Below are 24419 nucleotides of genomic sequence, written 5' to 3'. Positions count from 1 at the left end.
CATTCTTACCTCATGTAACTTTTATTGCAACATTGTTTCTGATAAAAACAGAGTTTATGGAAAAACAGGCAGTAGCAACTTTTAAAGGATCCTTCAAATTTTAAAACATACAGACTTTAACTGATAAAAACTGTATTTTTATTTATTACAAAGCCATTGTCATCATGTACAAAATGGGCAATATAAAATGACTCATATAAAAATTGGTGTTTATTCAATTGTTCATTTTAAAAAGGCCTGAGACTGTGTTGATATAAATTTGGTGTGTACAATGCCACAATTGATTAAAAAGTCTTTGGTAAAAAAAGTTACTGGAATGTAGACGATACAATTTTAGCTGAGTAGATCATCCATGAGATCACGTTCATGCTTAAACAAAGCATCAACCAGACGTTCAGCGATGGCTTTAGAATTCATATAGTCAAGCAGCTTTCTCATCTTGGCTGGATTTGTTCCCTTTGATCTCACATTTGCAGCTGCTTCAGGATGTAAATCAAGATCATCAAGAATAACATCAATGTGCTTGACGTTTTGGACCAAGCAACTGTGGTTCTTTTTCAGAAACTCCTTACAATCTGCGGGGAAAAAAACGAATAAAGGAAGTGAATTAAGGGAACAGAATGAAGAAAGTAAAGATTAAAGTTTATTTTAAAATACAAACAGACAGTTCGACAACACATATCAATTAAACACAGTTTCATCACTGTCAAATAAAATAAGTAAACAATGAAATCTAACTTACTAACCTGTTACTACTTTAGATTTTCCTCTTCCACAATCTTTAGTTTGATCGGCTGTAAAGTTAGAAAACAAAAGGCATTATTTATCTATTTATTTTATTGCTAAAATGTATTTGCTTGTAACAGGAGTAAAAGTCCTGTCATCTGCAGTGAAATAAATTGTTCAACTTCTGAATATGATTACATGATGAAACAATAATTTGACTATTTTTATATTTTTTACACTTACAGTTTCTCATGGTTGCCCACGGGGTGCGTTCATATTTATATTAATGGGGCCCAATTTTGAATCCGTTATGATAGGTGCAATAACAGTGCCTCCATCAGTTGCACTTATACCTGTTAATACAAAACCATTATCACAACCTGCACAGTTTCTTTTTTGTTTATATTTATAGATAGTTTGTTTTAATTGTTCACTATACCTTCAATAATAGATTGCATATATAGAAATGTTAAATATGTAATGACGCAAATTTAATACTATGTTTTTCATGACTAAAAATATAATTTATTGCACTAACTTGCACTAACTCCTGATGTTGGTCTGAGATTCTGCTGATGGTTGGATGGTCCCGCCTTTTCTGTCTCTGCAGATAAAACAAAAATATTCATGATGTTACAGATCATGAAAACATCATACGAACAAATATCTTTGTTTAAAAACTTTGTTTACAACCATTTTTGTATATTATGCATATGGCCTTTAAAACACCAGGTATTTTATTTTTCCAATGCACATTACATTTGGCTAACATTGTGTAATACGAAATATTATAAATTCATTTCTTACCTTTAGTTTCCACTGTTTTAATCCAGGCTCTGAGTTCAGGACAATTTTCGTTCACATCATCATCTTCTAACATTTTCAGAAAACTTTGACACACATTTTCACCTTTTCCACAGAGGATGTCTAGGAGTTCAATAGCAACATTCTCTTCTGACGAATTTCTATAAATGGATTTGAGATTACCGTACTCCGTATTTGTTATAAACGCGTGCGATTGTACGTATTGCAAAATCCGGATCGGATCCACTTTTAGCAATTGGACGAGTTTAGGTTTATTTTTCACGATGATATCCATGGATTTTCCTTAAGGACAAACAAAGCAGAATCCGCCAAGTTTGCTCAATGATATCCTATAGTGTCTGATGAAATATTTATAAGCAAAAAGCACCCAAAAACACATCTGCAAAGCAAAAAGCAGAAAGTTATTTGGAGATGAGCTAAAATGCTAAGTGCTAACCGGTAGAACCGTCCAAGTTTTAACTTCATACAGTCAGGAAAAGTCTTTCATTACTTTCGCTTATAGTGTATGTAATGTATCTATTTTACCACTGGATGGCGGCAATATTAAAGGATAGAGGTTTTATTTATTAATTAATTTATTTATTTATTTGTTCTGGGGATCAATAATTCTCAATGAAACCATGCATACATTGAATGTCAATGTATAGAGTCACATTAAAAAAAAATTAACCTTGGGACTGACTTATCTTCTTGTCACGTGTTTGATTTTTTAGGTCGTGGTTAGTGACGCAAATTACTCTTGCGCTGTTGCACACTTAAAGCATAATTTTTTAAAATATTTGGATAAGGGAGAAAGTTTCTTGTAACTGTATCAGTTCCAGTTTATGTAGGTTTAGTTTCAAGGAATTATTTAAAAATGAATGATCACAAATTAAAAATTCTTGTGGAGCATAAAAAAATTATCCCTATAGGTTTTAGAGTACACTACTTTTACTTTACTGCTTCTGCATAAAGTACACTTTAAAAAATAGAGTTGCGGGAAAGTGGATTTGTAGTGCAATGCCATAAAACAATTAAATAATTTTAAATAATTTGTAGTAGCAAAATGTTATTTAGATTATTCAAATACTTTTTGTTCAATGATATATTAAAGGTTCTGTATGCAACCATACCTGATAAAGAGCCTTTTAAATGAATTTTTATTGGTTTCAAGACGGCATGGTTATTTCCATTCCATCATCAAGCAATCTGTGATTTAATTACTGTATTATCATATCATTTGGCAAACACATTAGGGGTTATAAACATCACACTTATTGTAAGGCGAGACCATAAAAAGCCTTTGACCAAATCAACTCACCAAATGATGTCTGTAATATACTGTAGCACTTAACTCAACCACAGCAAACCTAAGATGACATATTAAGGCCACTTCTGTAAAATATGAGTTTCCTTTTGTTTTCACCAAGGTGAAAGTTGTGTCATGTTCAGATGTCAAGCCAAAGTGAATATGCTTTATCTCTCTGTCCGATTTCCAATCCAGTGTTAAGTAGTACGATTAAACTCTTGACTACTGAGAAAAAGCTTCCAACATTTGCAACAAAGAGATTTTCTCTGTGCTGTTGCTAAACATAAAATCATTTGTCATTTAAGGATTTGGCAACTGTTGCACACATCTTTATTATTTCTAGTAATTACTTGTCAGGTCTCATTTAAAATTGAATAGCGATTACACATTCTCAGGTTGCAGCCACATGAAGTTAGTTTTTGTCCCTTCCTTTTGCTGAACCACCATAGTGGCTCAGATTTAGACTAAACTTTATTGTCGCACTCGCTTTTAGGGAAACTCATACCTTGTTCACACTATCCGTCCAAATGCAATTTTGGTGCATTTCCGATTTGACAAACTCACTATCCATACTCCGAAAAGTTGTGATACACAGACACGATCACGTGTTCTGTCAAAATAAGTGCCTACTGGCTGCATACGTGTCAAAACTGGTTATGGTAAAAGAGACGCAAGACACTACCTTAACAGTAAACTCTGATTACGCATGAGAGATTGTATCTGGCAAAGGAGACCAACTCTTATATAATAAACCCTTTAGACGCATCTCCAGCAGGCACTTATTTTGACAAGACACGTGATGCACATAAGATCACTTTCATAGGAAACCACACACACGACAAATTTTGCATCGAGCGCCCTCGAACAAAAGTCACCGGCCGCCACTGCAAGGTAGCTGAGCTGCTGCATACCTTCAGAAAATTTGCTAACTTTGTTTCATAAGTCTCACTTTGTACTTCATGCTACAACTAAATTAGCAAATAATGCATCCCATCCTGCAAATTCTTACCCTCATGTAACTTTTATTGCAACATTGTTTCTTATACAGTAAGCAACTTGTGGGTTTAAAGGATCCTTAAAATACTAAAACAAACCGACTATATATATGATATAAAACTGTATTTTTTTTATTACAAAGCCATTGTCATCATGTGTATACACATTGGGCAAAATAAAAATAGGTGTTTATTCAATTGTTCATTTAAAAAAAGCCTGAGACTGTGTTGGTATAAACCTGGTCTGTACAATGTCACAATTGATTAAGAATTTTTTGGTAAAAAGTTACTGGAATGTAGACGATACAATTTTAGCTGAGTAGATCATCCATGAGATCACGTTCATGCTTAAACAAAGCTTTAACCAGACGTTTAGCGATGGCTTTAGAATTGATATAGCCAAGCAGTTCCCTCATCTTGGCTTGATCTGTTCCCTTTGATCTCACATTTGCAGCTGCTTCAGGATGTAAATCAAGATCATCAAGAATAACTTCAATGTGCTTAACGTTTTGGACCAAGGAACTGGTGTTGTCTTTCAGAAACTCCTTAAAATCTGCGAAATGAAAAACGAATAAAGGAAGTGAAGAGAACAGAAATAAGAAAGTAAAGATTAAAGTTTATTTTAAACTACACACATACATTTCGACAAAGTATGTCAATTAAACACGTTTTTATCAAGGTCAAATAAAATAAGTAAACAATGAAATCTAACCTACTAACCGGTTACTACTTTAGATTTTCCTCTTCCACAATCTTTAGTTTGATCAGCTGTAAATTTGAAAACAAAAGGCATTATTTATCTATTTATTCTATTGCTAAAATGCATTTGCTTGTAACAGGAGTAAAAGTCCTGTCATCTGCAGTGAAATAAATTGTTCAACTTCTGAATGTGATTACATGACAAAATAATAATTAGATTAGATATTTTACACTTACAGTTTCTCACAAGATCCGGTTTCCCACTGGGTGCATTCATATTTATATTAATGGGGCCTGATTTTGAATTCATTATGATAGGTGCAAATACAGTGCTGCCATCACTCGCAGTTAAACCTGTTAATACAAACCATTATCACAACCTGCATTTTATAGATATTTTGTTTTAATTGTTCACTATACATCCAATAATAGATTGCATGTTAAATATGTAATGACGCATATTAATAATATGTTTTTCATGACTAAAAATTTTGCACTAACTTGCACAAACTCCTGATGATGGTCTGAGATTCTGCTGATGGTTGGATGGTCCCGCCGGAATGGTCTCTGCAGATAAAACAAAAATATTCATGATGTTACAGATCATGAAAACATCATACGAACAAATATCTTTGTTTAAAAACTTTGTTTACAACCATTTTTGTATATTATGCATACCTATTGCCTGTGAAGCACTATGTATTGCATTTAATTGTCTATTCATTACATTACATGGGTTACATTACCACTGTAATACGAGATATTCTTACCTTTAATTTCAACCGTTTTAATCCAGGCGCTGAGTTCAGGGGAAATTTCGTTCACATCATCATCTTTTAACATCTTCAGAAACTCTTGACACACGTTTTCACCTTTTTCACAGATGATGTCTAGGAGATCAATAGCAACATTCTCTTTGGACTTATTTCTAGAAATGGACTTCAGTTTACCGTACTCCGAATTTGTTATAAGCCCGTGCGTTTGTACGTGTTGCAAAATAATGGTCGGATCCACTTGTAGCCATTTGATGAGTTTAAGCTTATTTTTCACGATGATATCCATGGATTTTCCTTAAGGATAAACAAAGCAGAATCCGCCAAGTTTGCTCAATGATATGGTAGCCTACTGTCTGATGAAATATTTAACCCGCATAAAGACCTATGCAAGCAAAAAAACACCCCCAAAAACACACCTGCAAAGCAAAAAGCAGAAAGTTATTTGGAGATTAGCCTACATTGCTAACCCGTCTCGGTTTTAGCGGTAGCATACAATCAGGAAACGAGTCCTTTTTTACTTTCGCTTTTGATTACAGTAATGTAATCTACCACTGGATGGCGACAGTATCAAAGGATAGAGTTTTATTTTGTGGATCTGTTGATTCTCAATGAACACATGCATACCTTGAATATCAATGTGTAGATTCGCATTTTTAAATATGTAACTTAACTTGGGACTGTAAACTTATCTTCTTGTGAGGTGTTTGAATTTTTTTTAGGGGCGTGGTTATAGTGACGCAAAGGCCTGTTGCAGTGTCGCTGCGATACACAATTACTACAGTTAAATATTGAAAAATTAATAAACACCATATTGATATCTATAATAGAGAACGATTTTTGTAAATGTATTAGTGCTAGTTTATGTAGCTTAATTTTGTTTGATCAAAAATTGTGTAGTTCAAGTTCTTGTGTATAAAACAGTGAAACTTTCAAGTAAATAGTTTTTAAATACTTTAAATAATTTTAAATACTTTGAATAATCTAAATAACCTTTTGATACTACTAATACATTTTGTTCAATGAGATATTACACGTTCTTTATGCAACCATACCCGAGGTAGAGCCAGCCCTTTCAATTAATTTGTATTGTTTAAAGATGGTGTGGTTATTTCCATACCATCAGCAAACAATCTGTGATTTAATTACTGTATTTTCATGTCATTTAGCAAACACATTAAGGAGTAATAAGCATCACACTTATTGTAAGGAGAGACCATATAATGTGATAAAAAGCCTGAACCAAATCAACTCAACAAATTATGTCTGTAATATACTGTAGCACTTAACTCAACCACAGCAAACACAAGATGGCATGTTAAGGCCACTTCTGTAAAATATGTGTTTCCTTTTGTCTTCACCGGGGTGAAAGGCTGTGTCATGTTCGGATGTCAAGCCCGCTAAAAGCTCCTGACAAACACTACGGGGAAAGTAGCCGGCTGCAGAGTTTGTCAATGAATATATTTAATAGACCTTAGCAGCCTGAGTCTGACAGAACGGCTGATAAATCTGCCATGAGGCTGAACGGCTGACAGCTTACTATATTTCACCTGTTAATACAAATACTGTACTCTCCACAGTCAAACCCAGCTCTCAGAAATGGCATTTTCATGTTACTGAGCCTTTAGATCACTCTGCTAAAGTCAGGGACAGACTTAACTAATACTATTTTAACATTTTAATATACCAGGTGATTGTAAACTGATATTTGAGTAATAATATTGTAAACATGTTGATTTATTGATTAATTAACTTTAGTTATCTTACAATACCTACAATTTTGTGTGTATACTATAGCGTTTATATATTTCCCCTCTGCATACATAATCAAAGTGCATCAATAAACATTACATCTACAGTACAGTACTGTATAATGAAAAGCCTAAAGCAAAGTGCTGGTCAGTGTGACTGATTTGTTTTGACAGCAGCCATGTTTGCAACCTGATATAATATACTACATCAAGATATGTTAAAGATGAATAAGTCATGTGGAAGGTATTATAAACTACAAGTAAATATGTAAGATTTATAAGTTATTCATTATTTATGTCTAGTTTGGCAATGACAAAAATACGATATGACAGAAGCTAATGGAAAGACATGCATTTGTTATATTTTAAAAGAATGTAGTAAATGCATTATATAGACTTTTTTTATAAATACACTTATATTGCTACTTACACACCAAACGCGGGGCATCGCGTTACTCGCTCTAGATTACTCGCGGGATTTCGTGTCATGCTAATTTTTTTTCAACTTGGGCGAAGATGCGTTTGAGGTGAATAGCGTGTGTTATCGTGACAAATGCGCCGCCCATATCGTGTCATTTGCATTGCCCCACGCGAGGACGTGTCTGATCGTGTCTTTGCATTGACTTTGTATATAATCTACTCGCGCAAATCGTTGAACACGCATCTGGTGTGAACCCACAGTAACACTTATGCTACGTTCAGACCAGTTGCAGTAGAGGCGTCAAGCACGAGTGATTTCAATGTTTAGTCAATGTAAAGACGCGTTGACGTTCGTCTGGAGGTCTCGCGGCTAGAATGAGGGATTTAGCGCGGCGCAATACACACGTTTCCGCCTCATTTGCACATCTAGTTCACGCGAATTGAGCGTTGTCAAGTTTAAAAATTTGAACTTAGGCGGAAAAAACGTGCCAGGTTAACCAATCAGGAGCTTGCTTTAGTAGTGACGTGATTACAGAAAGTGAGTGGAGTCGCAGAAGCCCCTCCCATGATGCGAATTTCTATGTGAATGTCTTGATAACTAGAATTTCACGCGCGTCTTTCAAGCGTGAATGAAGCGAGTAAACTCAAAATGTTCAAGCAGCAAACTAGACGCGGTAGACACGAATTTGACTCCTCAAACGCGGCTGGTGTGAACCCATGGTTAGGAGGCGTGCACACCAAAGCTTTTACGCCCGCGGCCGGTGCATGTTTTCACTTGATTCCAATGGAAACTCTGCATTTTTCAAATAAGCAAGCAGCTGGCATTTTTTTCGTGCTGAAAACCAGCGGTGCTCGGCGCTAAGTGTCGAGAGTTGAAAAAGATTCAACTTTGGGTGAAAAGCTCCGCTCGTCAATGTCAGTTCTCACACGGCCGGCTAATCACAATGGAGGAGGGGTGGGACAAGTATCACAACAACCAACTGGCTCACAGCTCAAGTATCACAGCTACCAAAGCGCTCGTCTGAAAAAACAGCTGCAATCTGTGTCCTCCAGGCATTTTCAACCGCGTTTAAAAGTTTTGGTGTGCACCCCAAAGCTTTTACGCCGCGGCCGGTGTATGTTTTCAATTGTTTCCAATCGAAGCTCTGCGTTTCTCAAATAAGCCAGCAGCTGGCGGTTTTCTTCCGCGAAAATATTCAACTTTGGGTGAAAAGCTCTGCTCGTCAATGTCAGTTCTCACACAGCTGTCCAATCACAGTGGAGGAGGGGCGGGACATTACCGCAACCAACCGGCTCACAGCTCGAGTATACAAGCTACCAAAGCACTAAGCTGAAAAAACAGCTGCCATTCGGCGTACTCCAGGCGTTTTAAAAAGTTTTGGTGTGCACGCCCCCTTAGCAATCATACTGGGGAAATAAACTTTTTTTTTCTACGTCCGCCCTCATTACTCACCGGCTGTTCCCAGGAGTCCTACTTGAGTTTTTACTCGAGGTGTGGTATGTTCTCCAGCCCTAATGAATGTGATTTGGCGCTTTGTTGGTTGGAGGTGCTTGCTCTGACTGATGGCACTGCAGATGATCTCAGCAACCATCCTTAGCACCTGGTCATGGCACCACCAGTAGCGGCATTCCCCTAATGATTTAGGACAGCTGCTGGGGATGTGCTCCAGTGTACCTCTTCTCTGGCACATGGTACATGTTGTCTGTTTTTGCCCCAGCAGAAGAGGTTAGATGGACTGGGCAAGATGTCATATACTGATGGATGAGGAACTTAATGCAGTAAGGTTTGGCCTTCTACAACTCGGCCCATGAGATTTTCCAGTCAATGGCTTGTTCCCATCTGCTCCATGTTCCCTGTTGCCTCAGCTCCACCACCTGGCTCTCCCACTTTCTTTTGGACCAGATCCCATCTCTCCTGTTACATTGTAGCTTGATTTTGGGATGCTACCCAATCCTGTGTATATATATCATGAGTGAGTAAATAATGACAGAATACAATTTTTTTGGAGACTATCCCTGTTCTGGTATTTCACTAATTTTGTGCCAGTAGATGGCAGTAACTTCCCTTTCAGCCTTCAGCCAAGCACAATACAATAGCCCAAAAGGTAACCGTGAACTCAATGATTAGGTGATTTATTACAAAGGACAAAAGGCAGGCTTTGTCAGCGCTACATAGTTTAAATATGCAGGTGTTTCGTGTTTCATAACACAAAAAGATGAAGCAGCAGAAAGAAGAAATGGCACACTGGCTCTGTGAGACCTTGCCCACTGATGCCTATGAAGTAGACCTATTTTGTGTTTTCTGCACCTGCAAAACACAAGTGGTAATCTATCTTTTCTGCCTAAGGAAGAAATAAAGTTTCGGATGAAAGATCAAAGCACATTATAATAGTTCCTCTGAGATAAGATGACCATGCAAAGCTTTATAGGTGATAACCGTGTTTAAATACAAAATGAATCTCCTTAGGGCTCATTTAGTGTGTTAATCATAATGGGTGACATGAGGATTACCATAGCATTGTTTTGGTGCTACGGCTGTAAGGAAATACATTTTTATTTGTATTAATAGAAACATTTTGAGTTGTTGTCTACTGGCAAACATGGATAAAACTTCAAACCAGTGGCAGCTCGTGACTGCTCATCCGAGGGGCACAAATTCAAAATATGTGTTCGGCGTGTCATGTGACCCATGTGCATCAAGTGTTTTGTCAAAATAAGTGCCTTCTGCACATGCTTCCAAACCGTTTATGATAAAAGAGACGCTCACGTTTACAAAATACATGCAATACACTCCCTTAACAGTAAATTCTGATTACGCATGAGATTATGTGACTATCTGGCAAACGCTAGTGTCTCTTTTATCATAAACCCTTTAGATGCATCTGCAGCAGGCACTTATTTTGACAAGACACGTGATGCACACATGATCACTCGACGCGCAGAACACATATTTTGAAATTATGAACCACACACATGACGGGCTACATACATGTTGTGAATGTGACGAACTTCGCATCGTGCGCCCTCGAAAAAAGAAGCCACTGTTTCAAACGCAAGCAATCATTTTACTATTATGTGTGGAAATTTTGTTGTTTATATTTTTCTCTTTAAAGATTAAATAATAAATTGAACGCTGATGTTCTGATGATGTCTCAAGAGGCACATTGTCAGAAAACTGCAGGTCTTAAAATAGCATTAAGAGCAGCACAACATGTCAGATGATCTAGACACAAAGAAGAAACATCTCAGTATTTTAAGAGGACAGACATTAAAGCTCAATATTTTGTCAGAGGTCATTCATTTAACAATAAATTCTGACTGGCAACCATTATTAACTATAAATAGATAAAGTCGGGTATTCAAGTTTTCTAGCTCTCATATTCATATTTTGTTGTGTAAAGAACTTTTTAAAACACCTTTAAGAAGTGCTACATAAAAAGCTTTACTTACAATAGCCTACTTCATCGATAATCACACCAGGAATAAATGTTTTTTGAGACAGTTTTTACAAAAGTATTTTAGAAAGAGATATATTGACCACTATACAAAGCAAGTCTGTGAAGATGAAATATATTTTAGCAATTTACTCTTAAAACTTAAGGTGCTTAAAATGTTTTACAGCAATGCCATAAAAGAAACAATTTTGGTTTCTCAAAGAACCAATCAGTCCAAAGATCTTTGAAGAATCATTTAAGGAGCATAGATGCAAAACCCTCTAAGTGCATTTGACATGTTTTCTTGTATGTTTAGTTTCAATAATTTGACTTTAAATCAATAAGAAGGTTGGTAAGGCGCATACATGCCTCTCGCAAATGTCACTTGAGTCATTTCTTTGTTATTAACAAATTTGACTGTCTTTCAAAAAGCTTTTTTGGGCAAAAAAAAAACAGTTTTTTGGACAAGACAGTAAACAATGGTGAAATAGATACTTTTTATATAATATTTTGTTTCACTGGGGAAAGTTCATCCAAAAGAAGGTGTTTTGATGCCACATGAGATGAACACGACATCCAAGTGAACAAGGTTGGATCCAGATCCAACTTCTTCCACTTTAAATACTTTGCTCCACCTGATGAACCAACAAATTTGCGATGTTCCAGCCCGCAATTATTTGCAACCCGTGGATGGCAACGTTTGCTCTTTAAGTCTACCTTTGATTAATAATATAGTCGAGATAGATTGATAATTTAGTTAACTCCTGTAAGTAATATCATCCTGAAGGGATTTATTTGTGATAACAACCCGGTTGACTGTTCATCATCCCACATATTACAGGGCTATACGAGTAAATTTATAGACACAAAATTTTTATTTGACATCTTTTATTAGCTCATTTTTAAGAAAAGTAAGCCTTCTGCGAGGGAAACCTGTTTTCTAATGGCTGTAACAAAGACTCAAGTTCAAAGTCCAAACAAAGACTATTTTGCCATTACTGAGCTTTAATACAGCCATGCTTATTTATTTATTAAATTTAATACGGACATAGCAATAACATTGGACATACCAGATGCATTGTGTAAAGTGTTGTAGCACATGTGCTTATTTTCAACACCAGTCCATAGGAAGCTTTTACAACAAATAAAACCACATTGTTTAACAAAACAGGCCCATTTACTATATGCCCCCATTTAAAAATGCGGTCATACAAGGTAACAAAATATGCAAGGACAGTACGCGTACAACAGCGCATGCGCAAGAAAATATGGAGACAGGACACTTTACTACAAAAGTTTTACAAAGGAAATAGACAGCATTTGCACACACATTATCGTTTTCTCTTATTTTCACTTCTCCCAAGAACAGAAAGCTGTGGAGCATTTGTCACCATAATGTTTGATTCATGTTCTTTGTTTTCTTGATATTTGCTCTAAAGTTAAGTGAAAAGTAGCCAATTGCAATGTAAATGTCGCAAATCGGTGCTGCCCTGATGGCCTGGTAGAGTAATAATTTGAATAAGAAACTTTTTTATTGCATATGTGTCGAACACGGCCATCCGCGTGTAGCTGCATAGAGTATACTTGCGCGTGCGAGCCGAACACAGACGCGTATACATGGCCCTTACCTCGCCTACATGTAGGCACAATACAATGATATTTCCGAAAAAGTTGATCGTGGAGACATTTTAATCATTCACGATCAAATATCGTCATATCGCACAGCCCTAGTTCACAGTCCAAACATATTCAAAGTCCAAACTAGATGATGACTCAATTTATTCATTTATTACACATTATACATATTTTTACTGTATGAATTCATAGGTATTAATCTACGCCTGGTAAGGTGACTCATACCCGGTAAAGCCGTGTTGTTATTTGTTTTTACTTCAAAATATAACAAAAACCCTTACATTTCACCTACTTTTTGTAGAAATATGTGTTTAAAGTTTGTTTTTCCTTCAAAAGAAGAACTTAATTTACTCAAGCAACAACACTATGTCTTGTGATAAAAATTCAGTGGGAAGAGATCCAGCCCCGCCCCCTGAACCGTCAATTGTGTGCTTACCATTATTATAAAAAAATTGTGTTCAACAGAAAAAGAAATTCATACAGGTTTAGTACTACATGGGGAGGAGTAAATGATGACAGGATTTTAATTTTGGGTGAACTATCCCTTTAACCTTTTAATTATTTTAACCTCATTTAAAGGAATATTCCATTTTCTTAAAAGAAAAATCATCCAAAATGTTGATGTCTTTCTTTGTTCAGTCCAGAAGAAATTATGTTTTTTGAGGAAAACATTGCAAGATTTTTCTCATTTTAATGGACTTTAATAGACACCAACAATTAATACTTAACTCAACACTTAACAGTTTTTTTCAACGGAGTTTCAAATGACTATAAACAATCCCAAACAAGGCATAAGGGTCTTATCTAGCAAAACGAATGTCATTTTTGACAATAAAAATAACAAATATACACTTTTAAAGCACAACTTCTCGTCTAGATCCGGTCGTGATGCACTAGCGTGACCCGACTCAATACGTCATGACGTCAAGAGGTCACAGAAGACGAACGCGAAACTCCGCCCCAGTGTTTACATGTGTTAAAAAAGAGGACCATTCCTACGTTGTTGTATGTCAACTGATACTAATTAATGTCTTTGTGGCAGTTTATTGTTTAAAATGGTCTGCAAATGTGCGTTTTATATATGTAACGCGTGACCTCCCTACGCATTTACGTTAGGTCGCGCTGGACCGGACCTAGACGAAAAGTTGTGGTTTAAAAGAGCATATTTTTTATTTTTCTTGTCAAAAATGACAATCGTTTTGCTAGATAAGACCCTTATGCCACGTTTGGGATCGTTTATAGTCCTTTGAAACAACACTTAACTGAAAACTGTTAAGTGTTGAGTTAAGTATTAATTGTTGGTGTCTATTAAAGTCCATTAAAATTAGAAAAATCCTGCAATGTTTTCCTTAAAAATCTAAATTTCTTCTCGACTGAACAAAGAAAGACATCAACATTTTAGATGACATGGTGGTGAGTAAATTATCTGGATTTTTCTTTTAAGAAAATGGAATATTCCTTTAACTTCGGCTTCCAGGTTCATTACAGATTTTAGACGAAGCCAAAGTTCACAGCAAATTGAATGCAAAATTAGTCTTTTAATCATACAGCATAAACATCAGTGAAAGGATTGTCAAGGACATTGATAGAATGTTGAAGTATTTCTTCAGAAAGCTCGACTAGCCTGGATCCCTTTATTTTTATTTTAGTGATACCATCATGATATAATTTTTTGCTTCTTCACCAGCAGCTCTATCCCCTGCCTGACAGATGCTATGAATGGTCGATTTGAGTCTAAACACCACAGCGACTGAGACTGGATGATGAAGCATGATAGCAGAATCGATTCTCCACAAATTAGATACTGTATTAGGTCATTTCTCCCCATAAATACACATACCTTCTGGGAATATTGTGTGTGCTCAGGCCTGCTCTGCAAACACAGTTTTACACACATCAATCTTGTCCTAACCCAGATACTCTAGGTCCTTCTCTGTCAAATTATCTATGTTAATAGAACAACACCATGGACTGATCTATAGTGCAATCTGTGATCCAAATAAATAGAGAAATCATTGTGACACTGCCTGTGAAAACCCAACTGTCCAAATAATTTTTTGTTATTTACTGTTTATTTTACAGAAACTCATCCTACATGATGTGAAGAACATGAAAATAAAAATATAATCTTGATAACTTTAATATTGACTGTGTAAGAAATCAATAAGTAAAATCAAACTTTGATGCACCTAATCTAAAACGTAGACTGAGACTTTAGGCTGGATTTTATACTGCAAAAAAAAAAAACACATTTTTGGGGCTATAAATATATGTTAAATATATTTTGTAGAAAGTAATGTTCAATTGAATATATATTTTGAAATTAGTTTTAACCTTCATATATCAAGATATATTTCAAAATGTATTTCAAGGGCAAGCAAATACATTTCTAATTTTACCACCTATGTGGAAAAAGTATTCTTTGCCAAAATATATTTGAAAAATATGCTAAATACACTTTTATTTTATAAAGTAGCCTATATTTTTTATAAGTTGAAAATATACTAGTCAACATTTGAAGTGGATCAAAAAAGTGCCCTATAGACAAAAACGGGTATTGGGTATTGGTTAAGACAAATTTTATTAATGGCTTTGATCCACTTCAAATGTTGACTAGTGTTTATTTAATTTTAATCTTTTTAAAACTGTTATGTTTACAGGTTCGTAATGATTTAGTAGGATAGATATATTTTTAATGCTTTAAAATTTATTTATTTTTTAAATATATTTCAAAATATACAAAAAATGGCCAAAATATATATATATATATAAATATATTTTTGTAAACATATATCAAAATATTTTTCAGCAAATATATTTTTGGCAATTTTTTGTATTTCGAAATATATAAAAAATATTTTATTTTAATTTTTTTGCCATATGGGCAGGCAAGATCACATTTGTCTTTAAACTTTAAATTAATCTATAGATGCGTTTCCATTAAAGATTTGCACAAAACTTTAGCGTTATTTTCTAAACGTTGGCAAAAAACTACTGCGTAATGATGACATTTCAATTAACCAATGTTATGTGACTAAAACGTAATTTTGTTGTCTCGCGATAAGTCATTCCAAAATCTATGGTGATGGGTGTGTTCGTCATCATACGGTGCCGCGCAGAGCTACAAACCAGCATGCGGAGTGAGATGAGTACAGATGAGTTGTTATAACTTATAAAATATAGTTGAAATATGTCAACTTAATTTTATAAGTTATAGCAACTTATGTCTTGTCAAGATAAATAATAGTAAGTTGAAATGACTTGTAAATCTGACGCTTGTTGGTTCTTGTGCCGCATAAAGTCAAACAAAGTCTTGTCCTTCAACCAACCATACAGTGCCATATTTAAAGAATGATCATGTGACTACGCATGTCAGGTTTCAGTTTTGCAATATGTTCCTTTTTTAAATTGCATGAAAAAACCCTCACCCGAGCACAAAAACCTTTTTGCAATACATTGGAGTTTATGCGAAATTGCAGTGTTTCCATTAGGCAATATTTTTTATTCACAATTTCAATTTGCGCACTTTGAATGGTTGTGGAAATGCAGCTTGTGAATAAAATGTGTACCTGTATTTTTAGTCTGTCTAACAACACAAGCTAAAGTGCAAAGAGGTGTAATGTCTCTCCCGTGGCTTTCAGAGATATGGTTTTCTTTAGAGACAGACGGATTGTGCTCAAAGCTTCGGCTGAGAACTTTATTACATGCTCTGCGGGGAACAGAGTGAAAATGGGCAGCATTTCTGTGGCATCTGTACAGTATTTGTCTGTCCTATTCAGTTTACTGACATCTGGTCAGTGTAGCAGCTTCACTGGACCTTGATAGAAAAGCTTCAAACCAGCACTTTTCTGCATGAGAACGGAGCTGTGCTTTCAAACATCTCACATTATCATTCTGCAGACAGCAACATATCATTTTACAAGCCTCCAGGCTTAAGGTCAATTGCATTTCACATGCAGGCCAAACATATTTCCGGTGGAGGCTTTGCACCAGTTAATGTTGATCTTGTATTATTGTTTGTATTGTTGTATATTTCCCATTGCCTGCAGAACAGCTGAATACTGCACACACCTTTGGGGTTTGGGTATGATCAGCTCCCCTAATACAGTATAACCTCTTTCACACACCGTGCTGATCCCATAAAATTCCCATAAAATTGCCAGAGTGCCTTTCGTGTGAACACAAATATGTGCTGGAATTGATCCTAGGATTGCTTTGTGAAGGTAAAAAAATACTCTCTCGAAGTCTCTCTCGTCTTATGTAACATCTTATAGACACTTTTACTGTTTGTACACAATGATGACATGGCAACTTATGTGCGCGCATATTGGCAACGGAAGTACGGCAAGAATCAGAGAAGCAACACAGACAGAGAAAGTTATTTTAAAAAGTTAACTTTATAAATTTTTTCAACACATCTACCAGTTCTGTGTACTATAGTGGAGTGGATAGCAGACGTTAGCAGATGGCCAAATATAAAGTGATACATATATAAGTATATTAGTATATTATGTTGGTGCAGCCAAACACAACAACCAGACATTCTGACGCTGCATTGTAAAAATGCAAGATGCTCTACTTAAAAAACTTACTTCAATTGGTAACACCTAAAAAAATAATGTTTTCTTTTGAAGGTAAAAATTCCAGGTGAAAAACTTAATTCAATTGGTAACAACTAAAATATTTACACATTTTCTCACTTCCCAAAGTAAAAAAAAAACACTTATTTTAGGCGTTACCATTTGAAGTACATTCTTAAGTTGATCCAACTTTTACCTTTTACAATCGTTGAGTTGGAAACGCACTCTCTCGTAAACCTGTGTCGGTCGTTACCGGAAGTTAGTTATTTTAGTTTGTAAAGTATGTATTATTATTATATATTATTATTTTTAGTTTTAAATATTTTTCTTTCAAAGTCGCACCGATTGCCCTCAGTTCAGCTTTATTAACCCACTGGAGTCATGTGGATTACTACTGTGAAGAATAGAGGGACTTTAAATCAGAAGAACCAATGCTATCTCACGAGAATTCGCACATATTTTATGAGTTGGCTAATTCTTATTAATTCCTACAATCACATTCGTAAGTTTTGGTACGATTTGCCTTGACCACTGTGACATTTGGGTTAGGTGCAGGGTTAGGGGTTCGGTTTCATTGTTGTTGTTTTTTCATGAGAATCGCACAATTTTTCATGATTAACCTAATAAGGATCACTGTGCCGTACACGGCAGACCCCCTCCCTTGCACGTGGGGCTGCATAAACATCATTGTAACTTTGAAGCATTAAATCTTCAAAATATATGGTCATGCGGCACATTGTTTGAAAGCTTAGACTCTCAGGATTCCATTAAGCGCACACACAAAGCATAATATGATTTAGCAGTCCTAAAACTATAATCTAGTTGTTAGTTACATAAACCGGGCGGCGCCAATTAAGGATATTTACTTGCGCTTAAAATCTTCCCTTTGTCCGCTTCGGTGAAATTGTCCAAAACAAATAGTTCATAAATCCCCCAAAGTCCAAGGAAATGGAATATCCAAGCCTTTTAATTCAAAACGATTTGTTCACCTCACAATCTTGATGTTTCTGACCGAATTACGATATAAATACTGTAAACAATTAGTTTACTACCAGATATTCATTCGACTCACTGTTCATTCACGATTTATAATTATATATTCGGGTGTCACGTTTATCGTGCAATGTCTGAGGAACAAATACGCCCCCTTGTAGAATTTCAGCCGTTTCATATGAGGCTACCTTTGTTTGAATTCATACGAATTAGCAAACTCATAAAATATGTACGAATTCTCAAGAGATCAGGCTGGAAGAACCATTTACTACCATTATAAAGCTTGAAACAGCCAGGACATTTTCTAATATAACTCAGATTGTGTTTGTTTAAAAAGATAATCATACACATTAATGATGGCTTGAGGGTGAGAAAATCATGTCATTTTTGGCTGATCTATTCCTTCAATAGCAGACTGTGTTGTTTTGGCCTCCTTCACATGTTGAATTTACTGTCATTATGTAAAGTGCTGGAGTGTGTTGTTGCTTTGCCGGTGCCGGTTGTTTTGTCGAGATACAGTGATTGGCATACTTATGAAATGACATTTCGTTTCTACATGCTGTTCTGAATCTTAAACATTTTATTAAAGATTATACAATGTTTCAGGGAAATATCTGAAAGTATGCTGCATATTCTTCTTATCCTAAAGAAATGGATTTTTACCGCATTTGGTAGATGCTTCTATACAAACAGACTTAACGTTCATTTTAAGTCTTATCAAATAATCTGAAATCAGCTAGTAAATATACAAAAAGTGGGGAAAGAGAACGACCTGGCACCTGGGACAAAAAATTTTTGGGGGGGGGGGCTTTTGGGAAAATTCAGTAAAAAACCTTGTAGCACCTTTATTTTTTAAGAATTTAAGGACACTATCTGTGTTTTATTATTCAAATTTTTCTTTTTAAGCTTCTGTAGCTGTCCTGAACATAGTCTGTCAAAAACAATTAATAGTCCAAACAGGATTATTACTTTGTCTTGAAAATTCAACTTAATTTTAAAAACACAATTCTAGTTGATAATGCTAAGGATGCTGTTACATATATTAATACATGCATTTAGGCTATTTAATTTAATTTAATTTAACTGATCTAAAAAGCATATTTTTCAAACCCCTAAAATACCAGTTTTTTTACAATCTGCTATCCCTGTTGACAAGAAGGATGGTGATATCTATGATATATAGATGATACAAGTGAGCGTCTCTGTTTGAGATGAAGGTCTTTGTACATCATTGCTGTCAAAAAGAATTTATAGGGTACGTTCCACATTTTATTCCCCAGGACTAATATCCTGAGAGACATCAGCTATTAACTTAAAACTGCAGAAGTGCGCTTAATGGATTTCATCAGTTATGGCTGTAATTGTTGAACATGACACTACATGAGGTCACTAATTAGTATCTCTGTGGTAACTTGATGAAATGTATGGGTTATTTTACAGGGCCACGGAGAATAATGTGTGTATTTTGATATTATAGGGTTAAGACATTACAAGGCTACTGCTCAATGCTCCTATCAACTCAAATTATGCAGAGCTAATATAAATGTCATGGTGTGTCTGTGCATTTAATCACTCATAATCTTTCTGACATCTCATTCAGATTTTTACGTTTAATATCAGTTATGAAAAAATACAATCGGTTCCTATTAGGGGTGCACTAATGTATCGACCTATAATAGGTATCAGCAGATTAAAGCACTTCTTCCCATTTTCGGACAACAGATGTTTTTTTTTTAAACTAGCCGATGATCAGGGCAGATTTCAGTCCTTCCAGAAAAACACTTATTATGTTTATTTTGTGATTGTTACGGGCAAAAATCCTTGATCTTGCGGAAAAAATGCGTTGAAATATGCAGTTATTTATGCATTTTTATACAATGAAATTGCAGGAACTTGCAAAAACTGCTGGGACTTGCAAAAACTGCGGTTAGATGAAAAAGATAAAAAAGTTATTCCGAAAACCCTGTTCTCATTCAAGGATGTTCACATCGCGTAATTACGTCACTTCCTAACATTCCCATGGCAACAGGGGGCATGGCTGCGCTTGTGTGAAGTAAATGCAACATTTTTCAACTTTCTGCTAAGATATATGTGACTTTTTGCTACGAAAATGCAGGGGTTATGAAATCATGCAAGCCCCGTATATTTTGCACGCGAAAATCTGCAATTTATGCGAAAGTGTGGGGTATTTGAAAAAATGCGGCCCCCGTGTTCTTATGCGACTTACAGTGCACTGCATTCAATCTATTAGTATGTTTTTAAGCAGTATGTCTGTTCCTGGGATCACCATGACTTTTGTGTTGCAGACACAATACGGCAAAATAAAAATTCTCTGGCCAAAAATATATTTAAAATATATGCTAAAAACATTTTGTAGAAAGTAAAGCCTAATTAAATATATTTTTTAATTTGAAAATATGTTTAGTTTTAACCTTCCTTTTAACCTTCATATATCAACATATATTTTAAAATGTAATTCAAGGGCAAGCAAATACAGTTCTAATTTTACAACCCATTGTATGCAAATATTTTTTCTTGTCCAAAATTTATAATATATATATATATATATATAATTTTTTTTTTTCATTATAGCTAGTATTTTGATGCTATAGAAAAGGGGCGTGTCGTTATGATTGGCGTGGTTGAATTGGTCGCGCGAGCGTTTTGGCGGAAGTTTGATACCGCTGCTCCGCCTCTCGCTCCACGGATGATTCCTTCTGCGCATGCCTTGGCTCTAAACTGACGTTTTTACGTAACATGGGGGCAACCATGGTTGGACATTTTTGGCTTCAATTCATTACAATGGATCGCATCTTCCATCTTTTTTACAGTCTATGATATGCGCTAAATACAAGCTAATATTATAAAGTATAATTTTTGAAGTTGAAAATATATTTAATTTGAACCTTTTCCTCAAATTTATTAATTAGGTTTACAGGTTTGTAAAACAAAGTTTTTCTTCCAGTGCGTCGTGAAAATATTTTCTTGGTTTGAAATATATGGAGGGCTAAATATATATTTTAAATGTTTTAAACTTTATTTATTTTTTAAATGTATGTAAAAATATACAAAAAATTTCCAAAAAAAACATTGGTGAAAAATATATTTTTAAACATATTACAATATATATATATATATATAAAATAATATTTTGCCATATGGCTCTACCTGTTAAAGTACAGGAACACTTAGGGGTGGTTTCCCAGACAGGAATTGGTTTAAGCCAGGACTAGGCCCTAGTTTAATTAGGAAATATAGTTTTAACAAACATGCCTCACTAAAAACATTACTTGTGTTTTGAGGCAAAACCATGGAAATCAACCATGTTGAAACAACCCAGCAGTTGGGTTAAAACAACCCATTATTTGGGACATTTTAACCCAGAAATGTGTTCTGTCCAATAGTGACCCAGCCCTGGGTTAAAAACAAACCAACATTTTTTAGAGTGTATCTGTGAGTAGTTAATGACTAAATTTTAATTTATAGATTTTATCACAGGACACTTTAACATAAGTCGGCGAGCTGTCGAAGACTCCTACTATTTATATCTTTACTGAAGTGGTTTAGGGCCCTGCTAGGTACATTTGCATATGTGAAACTGCTAATGGGACAATTCGCTGCCAGCTATTCTCCTTCCTATTTATTTCTGGCAGACATCTTCCTTTTTCTACCTGCGGGCACAGGAAACTCAAATTGCTTTGATTAATTCCTCTCAGCATGAAGCATGACCCACTCTACTCATATGAAGCCACAGTCCTCATGAGGGGAAGAAAACTCACAGCTTCATCCAGCTGGGTCTGAATAGAGTCCATGTACCCGGTAACATGGCCACTTGGGATTTAATTGCATCATTTGTGCAGAAAAGAAGTCCAGTGGAGACTAGAAAAACAATACTTGCAATCTTTAAACAGCAAAGGATTCTGGTACTATTAGCATTCGAACGGATCTCGGTCACAACAATGATGTATGATTAGCCTGTGCGGCAATAAATCAGTTGTGGCACTGTGCGATGTTTACCACACGGCTGCTCCAGATTACAGAGAAAAACAACACAGCTTTAACAACACACAGTTCAGGGAAAAATACAAAGAATGAATTGCACCCATTGATTGCACGGATTTTGTACCAGGGTGACCGTGCCATTCTTCCCGGAAGTGTCCTGGCAAGGATTTCAGGTGCGTCTTCTGGAAGTTGTATTTGTTAACCGCATCTAATGTAAAGTTATCATTTTGGGGTGAACTATCCCTTCAAGGCAGCAAAAAAATGACAGTGTATATTAATTGGTTCTTAATTGGTAAAGGGATCTTAATTGGTTCCAGTTCTTGATTCTGATTGTTCAGTAGCTGCACAGTTAAAAAAACAGAATTTTTGTCAAATAAACAAAATTTGTTAAGTTAGAGTAAAGCCCGATTTATAGTAGTGCGTACGCCGTAGCTACGCCATAGGTTATCTGTAGCCTGTGCGTAGCTCTGCGCTGACGTGCACCTCGCAAATTTTTAACAGCACGTCAGTCTACGCAGACCGCAAGCGCTATGATTGGTCCACCAGAACCCCTCCCAACAGGTAAAAAAAACTGCGTCATAGGTATTTCCGTTTGCGACGGTGAAAACAAAGATGGGCCAAGTTGAGTATTGATTTAACTCAAAGTGCAACAAAAGTTGCTGTCTTTTTACTTCCATCGTTGCTTGTCTTCTCAAATCATAAACAACAAGTTGCTGTTTCTTCTTCATTTGTGGATTAGAGAGAGATAGAGAGATACTGCCAGTGGTCTGCCCGTGTGTTTGCACGTTGACGTGGATGACGACGCGAAAGTATAAATTAAAACTGATGTGGAACCTACGCTGTCGCCGCTACGCCGTAGGACCTACGCACAACTATAACGAGCCCTTAACACAAAAATATCAGTTAAATCATCTCAACATGTTTTTATAAGTTATGTCGACTTATAAAACTTGACTTGCAAAACCAAGTTGTTTTAACTTTATGCTGCATTTTACAGTGTCTGTTTTACTTATGATTAAACAGAAGTTGGATCAACTTAATAAAATACTTCAATTAACAATTTTTGTTAATGTGTTATTGTAAATATAAAGTGAAAAAAGCGGATTTTTTGGTGTTACCAATTAAAGTAATTCAAAATGTGTGTTATGGGTGTCGTGAGTTGCTCGTCATTTTAAAATATGTGTTTGTTGCATCATCTGAACCGTGTGCATCATGTGTCTTGTTTTATTTATGATAAAGAGACGTTCACGTTCACAAAATACTCGCAAGACACTCACTTAACAGTAAACTCTGATTACACATGAGATTAACTGAGTATCTGGAAAACACAAGCGTCTTAATTTATCATAACTCCCTTTGAAGCATCTGCAGCAGGCTTGTATTTTGACATCACTTGTGATGCACATTAATTTACATGACGCGCCAAACACATATTTTGAAATGACAAACCACACACATGACGGGCTACATACATGTTGTGATGAACTGCGCATCGTGCGTCCTCGAGAAAGAAGCACCTGGATTTTACTTCATGAAAGTTGACTTGATACATATTTTTTCTGCTTTAATGTTTGTAATGTGTGGTATGGTTTTATAAGAGCAATAAGGCACTCGAGGCTAGTGCTGTATCAAGAATAAATCACGGCTGAAGAGGTCGCACAGAGAAAATGTTTTCCCCTAAGCACAGCCTCTCATACCTTTACATAAACATAAGGCTCTTGAAACTGTACAAACCCAGCTATTAGAATGTGTGTATCATTTGTTCACCGTAAAATAATAAATTTAATTTTATAATAAACTACACAATTATAATTTGAAATAGTAACAATCCAGCATTAAATGTGCCAGAGAAATATCACACATACACGAAACACACTGTTTGCAGAATTACGAGCAAAATGTTTACACTGTCAGAATAAAAGGTACAAAACTGTATTGTGAAACTTTAAGGGTACAGTTAAATGTTTTGCACCCCAAAATTGGTCCCTAAAGGTACACAATACAGTGCAAAATAAGTGCCTGCTGCAGATGCGTCTAAAGGGTTTATGATTAAAAAAAGACGCCCGCGTTTGCCAAATACTCGTATAATCTCATGCGTAATCAGAGTTTAGTGTTAAGGTAGTGTCTTGCGTGTATTTTGTGAACGTGAGCGTCTCTTTTATCATAAACGGTTTTGACGCGTATGCAGCAGGCACTTATTTTGACAAAACTCGTGATGCACATGGTTCACACGACACAACAAACACATATTTTGAAAACACGAGCAACACATATTTTGAATTTGCGCCCATCGGAAGA

General features: G+C 35.6%; 1 protein-coding gene across 5 annotated transcripts; it reads right to left on the bottom strand.

Moving 5' to 3' along the window:
* Window positions 1-12: 12 nt before the first annotated feature.
* Window positions 13-5847, bottom strand: LOC129451662 (uncharacterized). 5 transcript variants are annotated; one of them, XM_073854668.1, is made up of 5 exons: window positions 5304-5845; window positions 5035-5100; window positions 4771-4887; window positions 4555-4602; window positions 38-575 (listed from the first exon to the last, which is right to left on the bottom strand). In XM_073854668.1, exons 1-5 carry the CDS (start codon window positions 5593-5595, stop codon window positions 334-336), a joined length of 765 nt encoding a protein of 254 aa, XP_073710769.1. In that variant the 5' UTR covers window positions 5596-5845; the 3' UTR covers window positions 38-333. The 5 variants fall into 5 exon arrangements, with proteins under 5 accessions (XP_055071008.2, XP_055071007.2, XP_073710769.1 ...); XM_073854670.1 differs by lacking the exon at window positions 4555-4602 and adding an exon at window positions 747-794; XM_073854669.1 differs by lacking the exon at window positions 38-575 and adding an exon at window positions 3946-4387 and having other exon boundaries at window positions 5304-5846.
* Window positions 5848-24419: the final 18572 nt, after the last annotated feature.

This window comes from Misgurnus anguillicaudatus, chromosome 17, assembly GCF_027580225.2.
Source record: "Misgurnus anguillicaudatus chromosome 17, ASM2758022v2, whole genome shotgun sequence".
Classification (NCBI taxonomy): domain Eukaryota; kingdom Metazoa; phylum Chordata; class Actinopteri; order Cypriniformes; family Cobitidae; genus Misgurnus; species Misgurnus anguillicaudatus.
Note: the sequence above shows the minus strand (reverse complement) of the source record. Positions and strands in the feature narration are given on the sequence as shown.

Bases quoted from the DNA above. Each gene is read 5' to 3' on its own strand.
- LOC129451662 (XM_073854669.1), bottom strand. From the start codon at position 5,595: ATGGATATCATCGTGAAAAATAAGCTTAAACTCATCAAATGGCTACAA. The intron at 5,101-5,303 runs GTAAGAATATCT...TTTTATCTGCAG, and splicing joins TAAAACGGTTGAAATTAAAG to AGACCATTCCGGCGGGACCA. The intron at 4,388-4,554 runs GTTAGTAGGTTA...TTCATTTCGCAG, and splicing joins AAAATCTAAAGTAGTAACCG to ATTTTAAGGAGTTTCTGAAA.